Source organism: Pelodiscus sinensis, chromosome 1 (assembly GCF_049634645.1).
Source record: "Pelodiscus sinensis isolate JC-2024 chromosome 1, ASM4963464v1, whole genome shotgun sequence".
NCBI lineage: Eukaryota > Metazoa > Chordata > Testudines > Trionychidae > Pelodiscus > Pelodiscus sinensis.
This window is the reverse complement of record NC_134711.1, coordinates 80,183,380-80,207,185: the sequence shown is the minus strand read 5'-3', so window position 1 is coordinate 80,207,185 and position 23,806 is coordinate 80,183,380. Positions and strand designations below refer to the sequence as shown.

Below are 23,806 nucleotides of genomic sequence, written 5' to 3'. Positions count from 1 at the left end.
GGCCAAAATCATCGCTTCTGGAACTTTAATTGGGCTACACTGGAGATGAGTTTAAGTTAGACATTTTTAGGTGTGCATGTCATCACCTTATGCACAAAAAGTTGCTAGGGTCACTCAGCTTCACCTCAAACCCAGAGGCGCCTGGTTGTTAACACATAATTCATCCAGCCTTATTTATATAAAAAGATGCTCAAGAGGTTTAAAAAACAGGTTTTTGTTGACTTTTCATTTAGTTGCTCAAGGAACTAGCTATGATGATTGACAATCATTTCACAGGATAATCTTAACTCCTGATAGTCAAACCTGATGTTTGACTAACCATAAAGCCAAGAAAATATAGTTAAAACAAAGGCAAAAAAATTGGGCACCAGTTGATACAAAGTCCTAAATGAATATCATTCCAGATTTTATCTTTATGTTGAAAACAACTGGCTGCACTGGTGTCTAAGTTAAAAATGAATGGATACCCCAAACACAGAATTTCATTGCTACATTGATTTTATCTTTACTATTGCTTTCCTCTATTTTTGGTGATGTCATTTTTTGTTTTACAGAAATGGCACCCATCATCTTTTGTAGGAAGCTCGCATGACCCAAATAACTTGTAGCAAGCAAGAAAAATGTATGTACTCCAAGAAAGGCTTCTATTACACTGCTACATAAAATACAATACATGCTTTGGCATGTTTTATGTAACAGCAGAAGATTAAACAACAATCCTATCCTACTCGCAGCACAATATCTATGTATCCCAACAGCAAATCCAACATTCATTAAGTTAATGCTCTGGGATTTGCCATGCATGTCAAATCCTTTGTATCGGCAGCTTGCATATAAACAATAGTCCAGTCACTTCATAAACTGCAACCTGATATGGATTCGCAAACTGTGCTAAATCAGTACCAGCAACACACACTAAGAGCACTTAATGATTTCAGATAATTTCATCAGAGCTCCTGGGGGTTCTGTGCTAGAACCGACAGCAGAAGATAGCCCTTGGAACTCTACAAAATTACAGCAGTCCACTTGATTTACACTAATTGCTCTCTATGGCTACGTCTCCACTGCAACGCTATTTCGGGATATGGGAGTATCCCAAAATAGCTATCCTGCCTCTTCACAGCAAGCCTGTTATTTCAAAATGTAATGGGCTCACTATTCTGACGCCCCTGTAAACCTCATTCTATCAGGAATCAGGGATGTTTCAGAATAGCGGGGTTATTTCGAAATAAGATACTCAATTTGCGTAGCTCAAATTGTGTATCTTATTTTGAGCTACAGTGCAGAGTAGATGCACCCTATGCGACTTGTTTGTTCAGTTGATGTTTTCTCAGAAATCCTTGTATCACGAAAAGGTAGATGCACAGAACATATACTGCCTCTTGGAAGGGATGCTTCATGTGACACTGAACAAAAAGAGTTTGCTTAAGTATGTGAGAACAGAAAAACTGACCCTTTGACTTCAAGCTATTAAACTAAATGCATAGTCAGATCTTTATTTGGACTCTCCACACATTCAGTTGCTTTAATTATTTTTAATAGGCTAGTAGAAATATATCTAGAAAAACTAATTACCCCATAAAAGACAATCTGAGTACTGTCTGCTCATGTAAATAAAAGTTACATACATTTTATAGCTCCCTTTTAAGATCTATAGCAAAATAGTCATTAAAAATATTCATTGTCTTTTTACACCATTTGGTCTTTGCTGTGTTTTCCGAGGGAGATATGGCATTGGAGCGCCTAGGGTCATTCAGTCTAAGATTACCCAGATAAAGTTAACATCTTTTCCCCCAAACAACCTTACACAGCACACCAGAGAACATTCTTTGTCACTTCTTTAGTAAATCTACTCACATCCAAAAGTACATTAGTCTGGGCACATCTTTAAAATAAAATGGAGGCATTTTGGGGGAAAAACAAGTAAACAACCGTTCATTGAGTGTGGAAAAAAACACTTACCAAGCTGAATTTTGAATATTTCACTTTCTAAATTAGAGCTCAAAATGTATGTACAATTTGAAAAATGTGTAAATTTGTTTTCCCTCCATTAAACAATTGTTGTACCAATAAAAGCAAGCAGGATCTTATGAGGGGGATAAGGCAAAAAGCCACATTTATTGTAAAGATAATAATAAAAAAATAAAGAAAAGATAGAAGCAAACAACGTTGTTTAATTACTTAACCCTTATACATATAAACATTCATTCATCCATTCATTCAGGTTCTGTGTATTTGTTATAGTTACCAACCTGGAAGTTGCTTGTGACAGAATACTGGCCAGGTACTCTGTACACAAGTGATGGTAGTGGGGAGCGAAGTCCTGATCAGATGCGCATCTGAAGCTCCTGGTAGGCTGGCAGCAGAACCTTGGACTCTGATTCCATAGTTTTTTAGTCCAGTTCTTATAGGAATTTCTTCCTATGCCAGTCTATGGAAATTGCTGCATCATGCTGATGTCTCCAGGGTAGCTGCATAGTGCTCATCAGTGATCTCATCGGGTGGACCTCCAGTACTTGGTTTTCTCCACTTGACACCTTTTGGTTGCACTGTCACCTGACGCCTTCTTCAGCCCTTTGTTGCTGTATTCTCAGGCTGGCACCTCTCAGAACCATTCATTCATCGTCCAAGCACTCTCTCATACATTCATACAGTATTTTGTATAATAATAAAAGTTGTAGTTACAAAAGTTTCTGGGTGGTATTGCTTAAAACATTCTCTGAGTGCTGAGTAAAGTTACAATGTTTTAAAGAGAACAGGCGTCAATTATGTAACAATGCCCTTAGTCAATTACAGGGCTTGGCTCCCATAGCAGAGTTAGTGGCTTGACAATGCATTGTTACAACTATCTCTGCAATGTCAATTTTAAGCAGCCCCTTGCACAAGCTTGAGCATGCCCTGGAGCACAGAGGGGGGGCTGTTTCTGGCTACATAGGATTATATTCTTAACAGTTCTAAGTTACATGACCTAATACATTATATTCTAAAGGGGCAATAATAATAATAAATCTAAACATTTAACAATCTTAACAAATAATAATAATAATAATAATAATAATAAGAATTAATAATAAATCTAAACACTTTAAGTTGTGGGGAACAAATTATGGGGAGTCACTTCCATTTGGGGGAATCATTTTCAATACATTAATATGTTATCCCTACACAATTACTCTGTTTTGCATATTGTTTAGACAAGCATAATTTAAAGGTCTCTACATGTGCTGACATATCCCTTGTGTTACAAGCTGCGGCAGTTCTTCAACTTACAGTGTTGTGATATTCCTGGCCAAATATTTCTGCATTCAGCAAGGCTTCCTGAATCACTTCTGTAGCCACAGCCTTTGTTGCAGTGCTTTGTAGTGTGTTGGAGTCTGCCTCATAAGAGAACACTTTGAATATTTAAAATGTCATTAACTCTGTTTTCATCAACATGATCATGCTGGTGTAGATTCACTGCATGGAATTTGCTTATTAAGTCCAAGACTAAACAATATTCTGGTTCGGCCTGCTATTTTGGCATGTTGATTAAAGGAGAGAGCCCATGTGTTGAGGTCATTGTTGTGATACAATTCCTCCTTTTCTTTTATGAGTATGGCATAGAGCCACACTTGGGAATGGGCTGGATGAATGCCTAAACATCATTAACATGTAAAATACATTTTTTCTTTGAAGGTTGCCATATGACTTACAAAGGAACATGATGGAATGTCTCCACCATAGGCGTAGTTTGACTTCTCTAACCAAGAGAGAGAAGGGACTTAATACTATTAATAAAAGAAATAGGTCTAACTCCTGGATTTACCAGTAGAGGTACTTGCATTACAGTGTGCTTGAAATCACAAATATAGATTACAGCCATTATTTAATCACTCTTAATTTTTCTGTTTTATTTGCCATGTTTACCAGCTACCACTTAAAAATCAACATTGGCATAAAAGCAAATTCTTGTACAACCAGAACCTAGCACTTCCCAGTAGCTCTGAATCACATCGCCCTGGCTGTAGAGATACAGAAACCTGCAATGTTCACATCAATCAAATCCCTCACTAAGACCTGTCCCCTTTGCCCGTCTGCCTAAGCACTTTCCGCTCACATTAATCCTTCCCTGGTGACTGTCACTCACTGAACCTGTCCATGCGGTAACTGCGCAGGCACTTGGGAAGCCGCTCAGAGCTTCTTACAGTGTTATTGGTGCTGATAGAATGTGCCCCTGTGTCTGGACGCCCATGTCTTGGGGGCAAGTCTGTTTATTTTATAGGCCAATAAAACCAAAATGGCTCCAAGCTGAACCTCTGTTGGGAGGCTTAGAGCTGCTCTCCTGCCAGTCCTGTAGGCAGCCCAGGTGGGGAATCTGACCAGGAGGCACAGAGCATTTGGCGTTGCTGCTCATCTCCTATCCCTGCATGTTCCCTGTGCTCTTCTAAGGAGCTGGAAGCAGCAACACTAGATGCCTGTTGTGTCCTGGTCAGCTTCTCCACTTGGGCTGGGCAGTGAGATGTTGAGAGTAGCTCTTCCACCCTCCCCTTACACAGCCCATTTGGGGAACTGCTCTGGAGACACAGAGCATGTTGGATCACCGCTCTCTCCACCAAACATTCCTTCGTGGGGAAGAAGCAGGGTGACTTCTGGGATTTAGGGAGAAATCTGGGCATCCCTTTGCCCCTCCCCCACATCACTTCTGCAAGACAGCCATTGCCTCTCCTTTCCCCTCAGTCTCTACCCATGCTCTCCACCAGCTTCATTTGAGAGAAAGCAGTAACTAGTCCATACCTGTGAAAGTTCTAACACTCAACACATGGCCTTTTTCTTCAGAATGTTTTAACTCATTACTAAGCCCACCAGTACCACTATGAGTGGTTCCATGCTTATTGTTTCTTTTCTCAAGAAATGTTTATAGTGATTATGCTATTATTTACCTTCCAAGGCTATAAGGCAGGGGTGGGGAACCTTTTTTCTGATTGGGGGCCACTGACCCACAGGAAAAAAAAACCCCGAAACAAACCCTCACTGACGTATCCCCAATTGAGAAGGAGAAAGACATTCCCCACATTCTCATCACACAGGACAGTCTTCAGGGGACCTAGGCTGGAGCACCAACATGGGCTCCCCAATACTGTGGGGGAGGAGTGCTGAGCCTCAGGGGCTGGATCCAGGCTGCATCCAGCCCTGGGCCTGAGGTTCCCCAGCCCTGCTATAAGGTCACTTACAAAGCTGCATGTACACTAAGCTCATGTTCACATGTACACTAAGCTCATGTTCTCTGCTGCCCCAAGTATGTGTTCATTTTGCGTGCTATTACAGAAGAAAGTTTTTGTTTGGAACTTCCATCCTGGCACAAAATGCAAAGACTCCAGTTAAAGAAGGGGGAGGGATCTTGCTTAGAAGCACTGGCAAGGTTTTGGAGACTGTAACACAAGACTGGGTTTGCGTCTCACCATTGTTGTATGATGAAATCAGCTAATTTTACCTTTATTTGTGTACATTGCATGACAATTTTCCTGAAAAAGTAACAACAGTCTTCATTCACATTGAAGAGCTATAAGAATTCTATAAACTGCATCCGTATTTTGGAAATCACAGAGTTTCTCTCTTGCTTTGGCTACCTCTCATATTGCAACCAATCCCCGTTCTCTAAAAGCAAAAACTATGTCATTGTTCTCTTGAGAACTAAAAATGCAGTCTTCAGAAGATACCACTGAGGGATGTTTCAGACTCAAGACTGCCTCCATGTTTCATCTATGGAATACCTGAGCAAAATAATAAATATAATTAATAACTACCACATAAATATTGAATACATACATAATAAATATTTACCAGTATGTAGCTTATGCTATGGCATAGGTATCCAAATGAAACATCTCACCCTGTAAGCAAAAGGCAGCTTGCGGTTAGGGTGGTAGCTAGCGCTAATATTTACCCAATAATAATTTGTGTTTTTGAAAGAAAACTTAGAGAAATATACTACAGCATAATATGTTGTGTACGATACTTTATGTAATGCACAGCAGTTTCTTTAAATTATTCACATATAAATAAAAATCCCGGAAATATAATTAGTTTACTTAATCTTCAAAGCTCTCTAGTCAGTCTCTGGCTGGAGCATGCCCAGCAAGGCTGTGGGGGATGGGACTCTCTCTTCCAGTTTCAGTGAGGGGTTGATACCCCGTCACAGTATTGCTGATCCAACAAACTTCAAGTGCATATCATCATGTGATCAGAGGAAGTATGATCTTCAACGGAGCCCGCTCCCTGCACTTTCTCTTTCTGAAAACAAACACGACATTCCAAATGACAAACATATTCTATATTTAGTAGCTTTCCTTCACTTTTTGTTTATTTTGCGACAAAGTCAGGCCAGAGCGTGGCAAGAGGGTCCTGAAAGTTTGATATATTAGCCATAGAATGTTAATGGCCCTTTTTCCTACAAGCTGAGAAGGGGTTAACTCAGGTCAGTTCTGGGCCCCTGAATCCAATTAAGGGCTTCCTTAAGGCTTTTCAAAGCTCTCCTCTGGGGGGGGGGAGGGGGTAGGAGAGCTGCTGCCAGGGCAGTGGCAACAGAGAAATAAGCTGCTTCAGGGTGAGCAGCTTTGCTCCTTCTGGTAAAGGAGACAACTAAACCAGAGTGCCTGCTAGGGGAAGCACTGACAGCCAGGGAAACCAACAGGGCAACATCCGGCCCCAGCGAAGGGGCCACAAAAGGTACCCTCCTTAGTTTTTGTTTATGAAACTGTTTCCTCTGTTTGTTTGCTGGAGGATCACTCCTTAGGCTGCCCCTCAGGCCTACTCTGAAAGTATGACCAGGGGAGCACAGAATGGAGAAGAAAAACCATGTCTGAGTGGGGCTGATTACCCCAGGCCCACCATCGCCAGAGGGCAAAGTGCTAAGATGGTGAGAAAAAAGAGGTGTTGTGCCACAGGCAGCGTCAGGGGTGATTTTGTGGTGAACAGTACCAGGGCAAAGTAAATCAAAATGGAGGATGCAGTGAAGATGCTGGTACAGGCATTGCGGCATAACAAGAAGCGACCAGGGTCCAGATAGCTGCTCAGCAAATGTCAGAAACCAATCAAGTGCTGATGCGCCAGACAGCCTGCCCTGCAGGAGGCGCTAACCTCTCTGAGGCGTGGCCATGATAAGACATGGTCCTAAGGGCAAATAATTAGTTACAGAGGATGACAGTGGATGGTGGTACGGAGGCATATCTTCTTGCCTTCAAGAGAACGGCCCAATGTAGGGCCACCTGACAGGAGAGGCAAAGAGGGCAACTGCCCTTGGGCCCGGCTATGTAAGAGCCTGGGGCTCTCGGCTGCCACTTGACCTGACCAAAGGATATTAGCAAACCCCTCTGACCAAGGAAGCCAAAGCAAAGGCTACACCAACAGAAGGATTGTACCAGTATACGATCCTCCCTTTTGGATTACATGAGGCTCCCACAACCTTCCAGTGGTTCATGGATAAGCTGTTGTGTCCACATGGCAAGTATGCGGCCGCTTACCTTGATGATGTTATCATACAGAGCCCAGACTGGGAGACGCATCTAGAGGCAGTATTGGATACCCTAAGGAAGGCAGGACTCACTGTGTATCCCTCCAAATGTTCAATAGGGCTAGCAGAAGCCAAATACCTTGGGTACATCATGGGGAGGGGCATAGTGAAGCCCCAACTGAACAAGGTATAGGCAATACAAAGTTGGCCGCAACAGATGTGGAAGAAACAGGTCAGAGCATTCCTGATTATAGTTGGGTATTATAGGTGATTAATCCCAATTTTGCTACCAGAGTGTACCCATTGACAGACCTGATTAAAGCTCGGGGCCCAGAGTGAAATGGACCAGCACAGCAAAAGAAGCTTTTATAGAGGTGAGAACCGCCCTCTGTAGTAACCCAATGCTAGAAGCCCCAGACTAAGAAGGAGTTTACATTGCAAACCAATGCCTCAGAGGTCGGGTTGGGAGCCATGCTTTCTCAAATGGTAGGAAAGGAAGAACACTCAATCCTATTCTTTAGTAGGAACCTCTTGCCCAAAGAACCTTTTTCCTACAAGCTTAGAAGGGGTTAACTCAGGTCAAATCTGAACCCCTGAATCCAATTATAGGCTGCCTTAGGCCTTTGAAAAGCTCTTCTCTGGGTAGAGCAAGCAGGGGAAGAGAGAGAGAGAGAGAGAAGCTGCTGCCAGGCTAGTAGCTGCAGAGAAATAAGCTGCTCCAGAGTGAGTAGCTTTGCTCCTTCTCATAGGGGAGAGAGTCAAACCTGAGTGCTTGCTAGGGGAAGGACTGACGCCAACAGGGAAACACCCTGCCCCAGCAAGGGGGACAGCAAAAGGTAGCCTCCTTTGTCTTTGTTTGAGACTTTCTTTTGTTTGTTTGGTGGAGGATCATTCCTAAGGCTGCCCCTCAGGCCTACCCTGAATTACAACCAAGGGAACTCTAAAGGGTACTCAGCCTATCTGAGTGGAGCTGAATACCCCGGGGCCACTATTGCCAGAGTGGGAAGTGTTACGGCTGGCAATAGAAAGGATGTACCTGGTCACAATTTTTTAAAGTTATAACTGGTAGCCCTTTCCTTTTTTGGTTTTTATTTACCTTAAAGTTAAAAACCGAGCATGGCAAACATCATTTTCCGATTCACCACTTTTATGAAACAAAAACTTATACGTCATTAATATCAAATTATCTGGGAATCCGGACAAAGATATTCTCAAGCCAAAGGGATAGTACTGCACAGGTTACCCAGCAGAGGGTATTACAATGCAATACACTCAATGTTCTTCCCGTTCTCTAAAGAGAGTGCATGAGATGAGTAATGTAATCTCCTTCAGCCTAGAGATTTGGGTGTGACCGGTTGCTCCCTCTGAGATGCCAGTTGATATGCTGAGACACCACTGAACATGGTTCTGCCAGCCTGGGTACCCTTTTATCTTGTCTGGCTAAGTCAGGCTATTAAGCCTCCCTTAGTGCACTCGCAAGCACGGTCACACCCAACTGCAGCGGCGGATATAGGGCAGGGTGAGCGGGGTGGCTGCCCCAGGCCCCGCACTGCAATAGGCCCCGCGTCAAGCCACCATGTGGGCCCAAATGGCTGCTTGAGCTGCTTGCTCCCGTGCGGCAGCCTGGCTGAGTGGTGCAGAACTCAGCCGAGCGCCACAGCGGGAGGCGAAGGGGGGCGGGGCAGTGCTGTACACAGCCGGGGGGTGGGAGGTGAAGGGTGTGACAGAGGCTCCAGGTCCTGCCCCCTGGCCGTGTACATCACCGCCCTGCCCCCCTTCACCTCCCGCCGTGGCGCTCGGTTGAGTTCTGTGCTGCTCAGCTGGGATGCCGCACAGGGCCCAAATGGCTGTTTAGGCTCCGCAAGTGAGAGGCAGGAGGGGGAGAACTAAGGAGAAGAGAAAGAGAGAGTGAGGCTGGAGGAGAGGAGAAGAAAGAGAGAGTGAGGCAGGAGGAGAAGAGAGAGTGAGGCAGGGGAGGAGGAGCCGAGAAAGAGAGAGAGTGAGGCAGGAGGAGGAGGAGAAGAGAAAGAGAGAGAGTGAGGCAGGAAGAGGAGGAGAAGAGAAAGAGAGAGAGTGAGGCAGGAGGAGGAGGAGGAGGAGGAGAGAAAGAGAGAGGCAGGAGGAGGAGGAGGAGAAGAGAAAGAGATAGTGAGGCAGGAGGAGGAGGAGAAGAGAAAGAGAGAGAGTGAGGCAGGAGGGGGGAGAAGAGAAAGAGAGAGAGTGAGGCAGGAGGAGGAGAAGAGAAAGAGAGAGAGAGTGAGACAGGAGGAGGAGGAGAAGAGAAAGAGAGAGAGTGAGGCAGGAGAGGAGGAGGAGAGAAAGAGAGAGTGAGGCAGGAGGAGGAGGAGAAGAGAAAGAGAGAGTGAGGCAGGAAGAGGAGGAGAAGAGAAAGAGAGAGTGAGGCAGGAGGAGGAGGAGAAGAGAAAGAGAGAGTGAGGCAGGAAGAGGAGGAGAAGAGAAAGAGAGAGTGAGGCAGGAGGAGGAGGAGAAGAGAATGGGGGTATGTCTACACTACCCCGCTAGTTCGAACTAGCGGGGTAATGTATGCATACCGCACTTGCTAATGAAGCCCGGGATTTGAATTTCCCGGGCTTCATTAGCATAAGCGGGGAGCCGCCATTTTTAAATCCCCGCTGCTTCGAACCCCGTGTAGCGCGGCTACACGGGGCTCGAACTAGGTAGTTCGGACTAGGGTCCTATTCCGAACTACCGGTACTCCTCGTGAAACGAGGTGTACCGGTAGTTCGGAATAGGCACCCTAGTCCGAACTACCTAGTTCGAGCCCCGTGTAGCCGCGCTACACGGGGTTCGAAGCAGCGGGGATTTAAAAATGGCGGCTCCCCGCTTATGCTAATGAAGCCCGGGAAATTCAAATCCCGGGCTTCATTAGCAAGTGCGGTATGCATACATTACCCCGCTAGTTCGAACTAGCGGGGTAGTGTAGACATACCCAGAGAGAGTGAGGCAGGAAGAGGAGGAGAAGAGAAAGAGAGAGTGAGGCAGGAGGAGGAGGAGAAGAGAAAGAGAGAGTGAGGCAGGAAGAGGAGGAGAAGAGAAAGAGAGAGTGAGAGGCAGGAGGGGAAGGAGAAAGAGAGAGTGAGGCAGGAAGGGGAGGAGACAAATACAAATGAAAAATTTTAATCATTAATGCAGAATTTTGTTTAAGAATAACTTACAATATAATTAAAATAAAAATTATCCAACTAAATTAAGTTTCTATCAAATTTATCCAATTCACATTGAATATGAAAATAGCCTTCAATTTGCGCATTTGGCACCTTTTTCTATTTTTTCTCCAAAGGGGGGCCCCGCGAAATTGTGTTGTCCTGGGCCCCGCAAAACTCTCATCTTTCCCTGGTAGTGTGGACACTCGCCTTTTTTAGCTTCTAAAAACAGGGCTGGGATCCTATATTGGAAAAAACAACCTCTTTGTATTTGTAAACTTGGATTAAAACAGCTTTTACTAACACATGGGGTTAGAGCATCATAATTTATTACTGAATGGTTTCTGATAAGGCAGAAAATAACAGTACAGTTTATCATGAGTAAGGATACGAGTTTGTCATGGAGGTGACAGATTCCAGGACTTTCTGGGACTTCTTCCAGGACAAGCCTGGAGTAGCTGTCAGCCCTGGGGCCACCAGAACAGCTGCCAGAACACAGCCACTGGCAGCGCTCTGACAAGGCGTTTTTAGTAAAAGTCATGGATGGGTCATGACCTGCCCATGACTTTTACTAAAAATACCTGTGATAGAATCTTAACCTTAATCATGAGGCCAAAATATTTTTGAATCATATGCAGATCCAAATTTGTATGTTATAAAATCATAGAAATGTAGGGCGGAAAGGGACCTTGAGAGGTCATCTAATCTGCCCCGTGCACTGAGGCAGGACCCACTGTACCTAGACCATCCATGGCAGGTGTTTGTCTATATACAGAGCCAATGCTAGAAGCACCACACTGTTACATTACCAGCTGTAAATGAGGCAGAGATACTGGGCCAAGGTACATTTGTGTTACTTGGATTTTGTTCTTCTAAGTAGCTCAGTGGTAGAATGGTCACTGAATTATATAACACCTTCCAAGGGTCAGGATGATTTTAATTGTGTGTTTTGTATTTGGGAATTAAAGATCAGCTTTATATATATATATATATATATATATAAAAGAAATGAAGGAGGAAGAGAAAGGTGTCTAAGATCACAGAAGAAAATATAGCAACAGTAAGGCCACCTCCCCAATCCACGCTCTGACAGCAAAATTTTGATTAGCCCTGATGTGACCAAAGGACAAGATTAGCCATATTAGCACAGACTTTGCAGCATTGGGTACTCAAAGACTGCCTGTTGGATGCTTCCCACATTTGCAAGTGGGAAGGGAATGGATAGGAATTGGTGTTGGGGTGGGCTCTATGCCTGCCACGCACCAGCCAGGCAGGCTGGTTAGCTGTGCTGTGAGGAGACATGGAGTAATGCCCAGAAAAGGGGTGTCACAACCAACTTTCCTTCCAGAGCAACAAGGGAGCCCGGGGGGATTTGTGCAAAAGGTGTGTCAAGCCTCACCTGGGGCAGTGCGAGTTATGCATTTGGCCTTTATTCAGGGCAGTCCCTCAGGGCACATTCCAGCCCTTAAAACAAACCAATATCTAGACCGCTAGTTTCACTTCTGTGTAGGAGTAATAATAATGATGATTAGAATTCTCTTTATGCCCCATGAAGAAGTGCTACAGATTGTGAACAGCTGAGTTAGAAAACAGCACAAAGCAGATATAAAAATAAAATCAAGTGGTAAAAATACAAAACAAAGGGGTATAGTTACAAAGGACGCCAGTGCTTTTTAGAATAGAAGACCACAGTTAGGGGATGGGAAGGGTCTTTAATAGATTGGGAAGGAAGTGTTAGATTCCAGAAGCAAGTGCTACCTTTTGTTCTGTTACAGCGAAAACTTGGTCACCTGCCAACCTACGGCATTGTGATAAGATCCTTAAAAACAGGTGGTGCACACGTCTAGTTAGTCACAGAAGGAGATTAGAAAGGACAATCACTTTGGTTCTGCTAACAAAAGCTTGCATATACAAGGCACACTGAATTATGTCATGTTAACCAGAAAGCATAAAATTCCTAGAGAAGAGGGTATCATTGTAACATAAATATTTACTGCTGCATCGTATAAATTCTTTATCGTGGTACAGGAAATGCCATGGTAAAGGCAATACCATGATGTCTTCTGATTTTGTAGTGGTGGTCACTCTGCCAAGGAAAAGATTTGCATGACTAGATTAATTTAATTCAAATTGTACAAAGGGGTGAGAACTGGGGTAGATATATTTATTTAGGGTCCTGTTTAAATGATATTAAAAATACCTAATACTGAAGCTTTAGAAAATGCCCCCACAACTCAGAAATTTTTTTGAAGTCTGAAGGGGCCATTAAAACCATCTAGTCTGTCCTCCTGCATAAACTGGGATATGTTAATATCTGCATAATGACGACCTCCCTGCTTCATAAAAATAATCACATGCAGGAAACAAATTAGTTCAGACAGGAAATAACTCAAGACATGTGAAAAGCCCCCACATCAGCTGTGACTAAGCAAAGACGTAATTAGCCAGAAATTCACCTTTCTAGGAATCTGTTTGCACAATGTCCCTTAATCCTGACACTGCAAATAATGCTCTTTTAAGCCTTGGCTGGGAAACCCTTATGATCTCCGGTACACATGAGGAGGTCCCAATGAGCAGAATGGATCTACTGCTGTAAGCAAACACATAATAACATGAGTAAAGACAGCACAAGCCAGCCGTAAGCATTTTCACTACTATGGCAGTGTAATATCAAAACAATATTTATTACAGCCCACTCTGCATACCACGTACTTAAAGGTCTAGCATACAACCTGAACATGACTGCAACTACAGCTGTGCAGCGCCTGAATACAACCCATTCCTCGTATATAGCACTGAGTAACTCACAGGGCAATAATCCAGTCTAGACTTTCTTTGGTTGGCTGAATTTCCTGCTGATCTGAAAGGGGGCCTGGCTGATAGCCATAAGACTGCTATCCTCCCTCTATCCACAAAACAAGTACAGCAGGGGCAGAGGCAGTGTATTATCCAGACAATCTTGCCAGAGTGCTCCAAATCTGAAACAGTGAACAGGTGGGTCAGGCTTTGTGCACATTCAAGCCTTTGTCTTCTCGTCTAGTGTGCCAGCAAAGGTGGTGACCACAGTGCCAGTTGCAGGGGTGGGGCTGGGTTACATTGTGGATACTCCACCACTGAAACCAGGCCTGAAAGTCTCAAACTAATTTCACCCTGGCCACCAATAAACTGCCAAGTGTGTCAGCTTTGGGTCAACATTGACTCGGGTTGAGTTTGAACAATTGACCTCCAGGTGAAAAATCCATAAACCCGTAACCAATCCCCACAGATTTCAGGTCTAGTCCTTCCTAGGAGCTATTCAGAGTCAGAATGTGGAGGTGATATTAACAGCACTGAAAAGAGACTAACCCTCTTTAGGCTCTGTTATTTTGTACTGAATGGCTCTACCCTTCTGCTCTTTTTCTCTAATCAAGCCTTGCGTAGAATTCAACTGGAACATAATGATCCTTGGGGCAGTGAAAGTAGAACCCTTATATCTAAAATACTAACTCTACCCACAGACGACTCTGGCCTTTTGTTACCAGTTATCCATAAAAACTACATTTCAAAGTGCACTAGTAAAAACACCATTCTTCAGTGGGTCCCAAAGGGAACATACCACTGAATTAACCCCAAGTCCATTGAAGTCAAAGTGTTTTTTTCCTATTGTCTTCAGTGGGTTTGGGATCACTCTCCAATATTAGAAATGGGCTCTTTGTCACTAATAGGTGGTAAATGTATTCACTGATACACCAGGAGCACCCTACATGATCTGTTCATTACCTATCCAGGAACCGCTGAGCTGCAGTATTGTGATCCTTCAAATTTTTGCAAGAACTTTGAAGAGGAATTTATGAAGAATTCTGTCTCTCATTCCAGTGCCAAAGTTAACATGGTTATACCATGTAAATCTCTCCTTATCTAGGAAGTCATATTGAAATATTATGCAAATATTTCTGTTTCACAAACAGGCACTCTGCTGGAGATTAATTTAGATTAAAAAGACTCTGTAGCCAGATATAGTTTCTATTACTTTTACCAAGTGGCAGAAAGACATCTTTGAATTTTCCATAGTGAAATCCGGACAAATTAGTTGAACATGCATGATAAATCATGATCTCTGAGGGACTGCCTTTTGAGTGCTATGTTATGCAATGTATTAAGAATATCCTTCTCTTTTTGAAAATATGGAAACTTATAAATAGATTAACACTCAAATATTGTTTTTCTTTCCACTAGATAACATTGGCAACTCATCTGCATGCAGAATCTCATCAGTATTTCTTTTTATATTCTTTGGAAAATTGTTTGTTTATTTTTCTAGCCTTTTGAAAATGTTTTATCCCATGGATCAATGGGTTGTCATAACAAATGACTCAGGATGGAAAATTCTCCTGGTTTATCTAGGGGCAGGCAGCTCACACACTGAGGATTTCTATTTTAATGTACCTCTCCAAATGTTCAAAATAATCTGAAGTCTCACAGGCATCACTGTGACCTGGGAATGAATGAATGAATAAATAAATAAATAATGAAAAATGTAGTGAGTGTGGCTGATCAGGATTTTCACTGGAAGAGATCTCTCATCATATTAAGGAAGTCAGACTAAGAGAAAATACTTGTTGCTCTTTGCTTAAATTATATCCAGGAGCCCAACCTCTGCCTATCTGCCCTGCTCTTAAAAAGAGCATAGCAGTGAAATAATTTGGGTCATTTAAAACTGTTACTGCATTCTGAGACCCATTCTTCCAATATACTGGTAATATCTGAAGGGCTCTCTTCCACTCCCAGGGCAGAAACTTAATTTTAAAAATACCTTGAAAGTTTGGATTCTGCAGAAATGGCTGTAGATGCTACATCCAGGAGATACTAGCATGGCAAACTACCAAGTACTGGCTCAGTACAAACACATGCTCAGAACTCAAGAGGGTGTATCTTCATGGCAGGGTTAGCCTTGGCTTTTATCCTGGTGTTGCCCCTGCTACTCCTTTCAACCAGGCACAAAAATCTCTCAGGGGAATTAAGTGGTGCTTTCAGCCCTAGACGTGAGGCCTGGTTTGGAGGTAGGGTTTAGAGTTCAGGTTTTACTTTCACGGAGCAGGTAACCGGCCCTCTTTGCAGCAAGGACACAGGATAAATCACTTAACTGTTGATGGTCATCCAGTGCCTTCCCAAAAATCCCCCCTTGCTCAGGAGGATAGACGAGTTCTCCCACCACTCATTGGGACAGAATCATGGAGAGGCTTGGTTTAGAGCAGGGCTACTCAACTTTGGAAGCCCTGGGGGGCCACAGTGATACTCACAGCACATGCAAACTTAAGTGTGGTTATATATACATGCAAATAGCTTCTGTCACACTGATGGGCATGAATACAAAGATTAAGCCTTAAGCTATTGCGCCGGACCCAAACATGGCCAGTGTGAGCCAATCAGCCCCTCTCATGCTCTGCCCACAAGGCTAAGCCGTCAGCACTTCCCACAATCCCCCAGCGCTCCTAGCCCCCCCTCCTTGGGGGATAGAAATGCCAACACCCCATACCTGTCTGTTCCAGCCAGTCTGCCCACTTGCGTCTTTCAATGCTCACCCCACCTGGGAGATGCCTCGCCATTGTGGAGCATGTTCCCAATGGAGGCCCTGTTCAAAGATCCCACCTGCGGGACACATGTTGAGCCCCGTGTAAACCCAAACCCGGAGCAGTTTGGAAGAAGTGAAGAAAAATAAAAGTAATTTCTTAAAGCCTGTTAAAAATAATCTGGCATGCATGTATTTGTAACAGATGTCAAAACCACCCACAGAAATCTGAAAGCTACAAAGAAGCACAGAGTAATAAAATTACCAAGCCACTTATCTGTCATTCCTTCGATTTCTAACTGAGAGACATCAGAACTCTGATAAGTGATTCAGTGAATTAAATTTATTTAATTTAGCAAAAAACTCAAGAGCTTCCAATCAGTAACAAGACTTTACTCAAGCATATGTTGGATCACAGAAGGGTCCACTTCTCCGGCCTTCAGACCAGTGTGCAGACTTTGGATTGTTGCTTTGTTTCCAAGACGCTGTCTCCAAAGGACAAATGCAGCCACAATCTGAGACTGCACGTTGTGAGGGTGATTGACTTTGCATTTGTAGATGTCACTCTGCGACAAACCCAAGTACAGTACAATATGCTCCCACTCAGGCCCCAGACTCTGGGCAAGTTTGTTAATCTGCTGGTCTGTTGGTGAGTTCTTCAAAATGCCTGCTGGAATTCCAGTTAGCCCCGTAGCTGGAGAAAAGAAAAAAAACATCCAAACATCAGTAAAGGGGCAGGTTACTGCAGCTTGAAGCTTCAGCAAAAGAGCTAAGTTTATCTTTTGAGACTGAATTAATTTAGAAAACAAAACACATATAAACCAGAAGGATTCATCGCCTCCCACCCCCAAAAAGTAAAAACTTTGTTACATGACTCTTGAGATTCAGGAAAATAAAAATCCTAGATACTGTGCTATTACTCGAGGTATGTTTACACAGCCTGCGGAAGCTAGCCTCCCAATCTTGTCTGAGGGTATGTCCTCACTTGCCCTCTAGTTCGAACTAGGGAGGCAAATGAAGCATACCGAAGTTGCAAATCAAGCGCGGGATTTAAATATCCCGCACTTCATTAGCATATTTGCGGCCGGTCGCCATTTTAAAATGCAGGTCGCCTGATTTAACTTGCCGCATTTAGACGCAGTAGTCCGATTTAAAACTCTTCCCTCGAATTAACTGTTACTAGTTAATTTGAGGGAAGGGTTTTAAATCGGACTATTGCGTCTACACGCGGCAAGTTAAATCGGGCAACCGGCATTTTAAAATGGCGACCGGCCGTGAATATGCTAATCAAGCGCGGGATATTTAAATCCCGTGCTTGATTTGCAACTTCGGTATGCTTCATTTGCCTCCCTAGTTCGAACTAGAGGGCAAGTGTAGACATATCCTGACTGATTTAGACTAGCAGGGCTCACACTAGATGCTGGAGCTAGAGGTGCTGGGGGAGTGGTTCCTGTTAAATAGAAGGTTTGGAGTTTGGTTCAATGGCTCTCAGTGCCTCACTATACACCTTGTTCAAAAAAGAGCTGTGTACACAACTCTTTGAAACTGGCTTGGATTGGCGCTCCAGCTCTGAAGTCTCCTCTATCCCTACCTAAGCTTCAGAGCCTGAGTTGCAACTTCAGTGTTAACACATTTAGTTTCAGTGCCAGAGCAAATCCTGCTAGCCCAAGTCTGTCTACCAGGCTGGAGGGTTGCTGCCACAGGCTGGCATACCCTCAGAGCCAAGATTTTCAAAACCAACTAGTGATATTGAGTGCCAAACTGAGTTTCCCCGAAAAGAGCAGATTTTCCAAGAGTGAGTGGTCAGCACTTTCAGAAAAGCAGGTCCCTCAGGTGTCAACCTGGGCACTCAGAATCACCAGTCCCTTTTGAAAACTTTATCCTGAATTTATGTCATAGTTGCTAAGGACAGAAGGGACCATTTTGGTCACCTGGACTCGCTTTCTGAACAGGCTATAAAATTTCACCCAGTAACTGTAGCAAGCTCACAATTCCTGGTTTAACCACAGTATATTTTTTAGAAAAACATCCACTCTTAAAGACTTCCAGGTATGAAGAACCCACCACATTCCTAGAAAGCTCATTCCAATAGTTAATTAACATCACTGTTAAAAATTTGTGCTTTATTTTTAGTCTAAATTTGTCTAGCCTCAGCTTCCAGGCAGGATCTTGTGCCTTTGCCTGTTATATGAAAGAGCCATCTGCTAGCAGAAATCTCCCCCTCATAGAGTTACATGGGATATGTCTGCACAGCACAGCTATTTTGGGATACTGGAAGTATCTCAAAATAGCTACCTCACATCTACACAAGCCGCCTGTTATTTTGAAATATTTTTTGAAATAACAGGTGCACTATTTCACCATCTGGTAAATCTCTTTGCACGAGGGATAAAGAATGGATTGAAATAGCACATTATTTCAAAATCTGGTACTGTGCAGATGTGCCAAATTTCAAAATAATTTCAAAATAAGATACACAATTTGCTCAGCGCAATTTGTGTATCTTATTTGGAGATTAGGGTGCTGTGTAGATGCACCCTTATAGATCCTGATCATCCCTTAACCATCCTTTTGTAAGTGAAAAACATTGAGCTTCTTTTGTCTCATAGGGTAAGTCTAGACTACAGGCTTTTGTTGACAGAGGCTTTGTCGACAGTATCTGTCGACAAAGCTTCTGTCAACAAAGAGCGTCTAGACTACATCCAGTTCTGTCGACAAAGCAAGCCGTGTGTAGATGCAAAGGACAGTGTAGATGCAGTGTAGATGAGAGTGTAGATGCAAAGGACAGTGTAGATGCAATAATGCCTTCTGTCGACAGAACTCTGTTTACAAAAGGTGTTATTCCTCATAGAATGAGGTTTACCGCCGTCGACAAAACTGCCAAGTTCTGTCGACGTTATGTCGACGGAACTTGGCGGTAGTGTAGACGCAGGTATAGTTTTGTTGACAAAAGGCCACTTTTGTCAACAAAACCCTGTAGTCTAGACGCACCCATAATGAGCTGTGCTCAAATCATTCTTGTAGCTCATTTCTGATCTCTTTCCAATTTGTCAGCCTCCTTTTTTAAGGGTGGCCATGATGAATAGACACAGTACTGCAGTAATGGTCTCACTAAGGCTTTATATGGTAGTAGTGAAATCTCCATATGACTTCTTATTCCCCTGTTTATAAGTCCAATGATTACACTGCATTGTCCACAAGGACCCCATAGCTTTTAATGTGAGTCTGCTTATCAAAATATAGTCCTCTACTCTATGAATCTGATCTATATCCAGTGATACCTTTCATGCATTTAGTTGTATGGGTTGAACCTCCCAAATCTGGGACTCTCTGGTCTGGCAACATATTTGATCCAGCAGAGCCAGGGATGTTGCTGGACCAAAGAGCCCCAGAGGTGAGGAGCGGGAGCCAGTTAGGAGTATGCAGGGCTGGGAAGCCCTGACTGGGACAGCACTGGCAGGGCTATGTGAGACTGGGGAGCCCCAATCCAGCGAGGGAACCCCGGCATCAGCAGGGCCAAGTGGAGGTAAGGAGCCCCCCAATCCCTATCCAGAGAACCTCTGGCATCAGTGGGACCAGATAGCAAATGGGGAGCCTGTGCCCTGGACATGAACCCCTGGTGTTAGCCGGCAAATGGGGAACCCCATCCTGGCTGGGGAACCCCCTGCAGCAAAGGGGCCAGGCAGTGGCCCCAGGCCGGGGAAGCCCTGGCAGAAACAAGACTGACCCAGCAGTGGGGCTGTTAGCATCTGAGCAGGACTGGCAGCAGCTGGGTGGCTCCAGCAGGGGAACCTTAGGGAACACCAGCAGCAGTGGGGCTGGCAGTAGCCAGGGGGCCCTGGCTAGAATCCCGGGGATCTCTGGTGGCAGCAAGTGGGCAGCAGGGTGGGAGCCCCAGACTTGGGAGCCCAGCAGTGGGGCAGTCAGCAGAGGAGCATTGACCACCCCAGTCTGGCAAATTCCCTGCTTTGGGACTGCTCAAGTCCCGAAGGTGTCAGACCAGGGAGGTCCAACCTGTATTAAAATGCATGTACTTCAAATAAGCCTAGCTTACCATGGAATCTAATTTTTTTCTGTAGAACTGATCAGTCCTTATCATTAGGTACCACTCCACCAATTTTTTTTTGTCATCTGCAAAATTTGCCAGCAATGATTTTATAATTTTTTACTAGATCATTCAGAGATATGGAATAACAGTAGGTCATAAAAAGATTTCTGTGGGATCTCACTAGAAAGCTTCCCAGTGGATGGTAATTCCCCAATCACTTTTTGAGATCTAGCAGTTAGTCATTTTTTAGTCAATTTAATTAACAATGTCCCTTCTCCACTTCTGCCAGTATAATCCCAACCTCCAACTCCCTACTTCAATCTGCTATTTGGCCTCTCCTTATTCACAACTTCCTTCCCAATACAAATGATTTCCCATAATCCTGCTGTTCATCTGGCCTTTACTCAAATCTCTTCAATGAAATTTCTTCCAGTGCAATGGTCCCAAACCAATTCTTTTCACTAGCTCCTGAATTTTGTCCAACCACCCATGTGCTTCCCTACAAATCCACATATTTATTGCTCACCTCAAAACATACCAATGCACAGTTATAATTTACTACCAGAGTCACAAATTACAGTATCACTAAAGTACTTCCATTCATGCAGCTATCTGAGAAAGTGCAGAGGCTGCCACAGTTAAGAGTGTTTAAAATGTTAGAGGCATTGAATGTAAAATCTCCTGTTAACCCGTGGTGCCTTGAGTACTCCTTATTGTAATTTCAAGGAAACTGAAAAGAATATTTTACTTCTGTTCAGAGACAGTCTTTGGCCTGTAAAGTCACAACTGATACAAGTTAGACTGGAAATTATGCGATTACAGAAATAGTATTGTAAACATGTCTATGAAATGTATTCATCCTTAGATACTAACAGTCCCTTGAGATTACATCCTGGTGCTACAGGCCAATGAATTTTGTCCTCTACATTTGTTGCCTGGGGGACTGCATAAAAATGGAAGATAAATACCTCCCTAGAGAATGCTAATTATAGCCTACTGATCTCAATGATGAATAAGCACCCTGCTCTCTGCAGAAGACCTGCTTTGAGAAATCTAATTCATAGCTACAATATCATGCTTACAGTCTCCATCCATTTAACACAGTTACAACAGCGAAAATGCAGCACTCCCTTTGCATTTTGAAAAGTTAGTTGAAAAATATGTTTGCATAAAATATCCAGGGCCTGCAGATCGTTTGGGTCATTCGAGAGTGATGTACAGTGTCAAGAGCTATTTTGAATAGAAGACATAGTTACTGCCTGAAAAAATTATAGGCTTTTTTAATCATTAGTTTCCAGGCTGATAGGAGAGCCCGGGGGGCTTGGATGGTTAACAGAGGACTCACAATGCGTTACACTGCCTAGTTCACCAGTGCAAACCCAGCTCAAGTCAGTTCTGAACAGTATGAGCCTCCAGATGGCCACAGTGGCTTATGGGAAATGAGTTGGTGGTTTTAGTCCAGATCGCAGTGGACGTAAATTCAAATGGGTTTGCAAAAGTGGATTACTTTGATGCAGTGAAGTTAATCAATGTCTTTCAACTGGCTTCAGTAAGCTTTGGATCATGCTTTTTGTTAGCATTCTCAGCAAAGGGATTGAGATAACATGGGTAAGAAAATTGAACTACCCTCTCATCTGTGGAAGTGGGCTCTTCAAAAAAAGGGTTGAGAAAACATTGGTAGGGCTGTCTGTACTGCCACTTCCCAGCTCTGTAGGTAATCGGAGGCCTTTTGTCTTCAGCACTGTTACTCTGAATCCTCCATGAATAAAGGTACATCTAGACTACATGCCTCTGTCGCCACAGGCATGTAGATTAGGCTACCAGGCATAGGAAAATGAAGCAGCGATTTAAATAATCGCCGCTTCATTTAAATTTACAAGGCTGCCGCGCTGAGCCGATCAGCTGTTTGTCGGCTCAGCGCAGTAGTCTGGACGCGCGGGTGCCGACATCAAAGGCATTTGTCGACCACCCAGGTAAACCTCATCCCGGGAGGCATACCTGGGTGGTCGACAAATGCCTTTGATGTCGACACCCGCGCGTCCAGACTACCGCGCTGAGCCGACAAACAGCTGATTGGCTCAGCGTGGCAGCCTTGTAATTTTAAATGAAGCGGCGATTATTTAAATCGCCACTTCATTTTCCTATGCCTGGTAGCCTAATCTACATGCCTCTGGCGACAGAGGCATGTAGTCTAGATGTACTCTAAATGTTTAACTAAAATTAAAATTAAAAAGATATGGGACAGTTTGGCTATAGTTATATCATATTGTGGCCGATAAAAGCTCATGGTAATTCAGTTATTATTCTACTTAGCTACTAAATATAAAACAACGGCTGCTCCCCTTCCCACCCACCAAGAACTGTTATCTGCTACCCTGCTATGATCTTTGCTCTCATACCAAACTGTTTATATTTTCTGTGCACTAGCAATAAGATGATTTTATGCTGATGATATTGAAAGGTGATCAAGCAGGGAAGCCTGACAAAATCATGTCCTTCCATTCTCAAATATTAAGCAGGTTTTACTACATCTATGTAGTCACTCAGGGTACAGCTAGACTACACATTTTTGTCAGTGAAAGGTACGCAAAATGCTCATCGCATTTTGTGTACCTTTTTCCAGTTCTTTTGTCGGAAGAGGCTTTTCTGACATTTGGCCCATTTAGACCGGGTCAAATGTTGGAAAAAACCCTCTTTCAGAAGCCCCCTTCTTCCTTGTAGAACGAGGAATACAGGGGCTTCCGAAAGAGGACATATGCTCTTCTGCAAAAAAAAAAAAAAAAAAAAAAGCAGAAGAGCAAATGTGTTCCCAGGATGTGGCAGAGTTTTTTCAGGATAATAGAGATATCCCGAAACCTCCTCCCCTGCAATCTAGCCATACCCTCAGGGAACCTTTGGTGCCAATTAGCAGAAAGCACAGAGATTAAATAGGGTTTTACAGGGATCCCCTGGGTGTATCTGCATACTAGTTCATCAAAGGGTGGTATCAAATATCTCTACTGAAAGCCAGTAGCCCACTGGTTGTCATAACCATTGCAAAATGTATATAGGGATAATATTTAAAGAGTTGTGTATCTACATTGCAAATTATGTTCTTAAGGTCTTAGAGTAAGGCACATCACTAAGAGATAACATACCTTGGGTAGTGATAGAAATGTAGCCGTGTTAGTCTGGGGTAGCTGAAGCAAAATGCAGGACAATGTAGCACTTTAAAGACTAACAAGATGGTTTATTAGATGATGAGCTTTCGTGGGACAGACCCACTTCCTCAGATCAAATAGTGGAAGAAAGTAGTCACAACCATATATACCAAAGGATACAATTAAAAAAATGAACAAATATGAAAAGGACAAATCACATTGCAGAACAGGAGGGGGATGCAGGGGGGGGGGGGGAGGAAGGAAGGTAAGTGTCTGTGAATTGATGATATTAGAGGTAGGGAGAGTGGGATGTTTGTGAGTTAATGGTATTAGAGGTGATAATTGGGGAAACTATCTTGGTAATGGGTGAGATAGTTCAAGTGTTTGTTGAGTCCTTTTTGGAAAGTGTCGAATTTT

The 23,806-nt window shown here is 43.5% G+C and overlaps 1 protein-coding gene and 1 long non-coding RNA gene across 4 annotated transcripts in view; both read right to left on the bottom strand.

Moving 5' to 3' along the window:
* LOC106731645 (uncharacterized) overlaps positions 1-9,992 on the bottom strand; it is a 72,893-nt gene extending 62,901 nt beyond the window's left edge. The window contains exon 1 of the long non-coding RNA XR_012905150.1: positions 2,253-9,992. This is a non-coding gene — a long non-coding RNA (uncharacterized LOC106731645). The remainder of the gene's footprint in view (positions 1-2,252) is intronic.
* Positions 9,993-16,529: 6,537 nt separating this feature from the next.
* CRADD (CARD and death domain containing adaptor protein) overlaps positions 16,530-23,806 on the bottom strand; it is a 97,701-nt gene continuing 90,424 nt past the window's right edge. For all 3 annotated transcript variants that reach the window (XM_006126881.4, XM_006126879.3, XM_006126880.3), the window contains one exon: positions 16,530-16,895. In XM_006126881.4, coding sequence (XP_006126943.2) covers positions 16,594-16,895 — 302 coding nt within the window. In that variant the 3' untranslated portion in view covers positions 16,530-16,593. The remainder of the gene's footprint in view (positions 16,896-23,806) is intronic.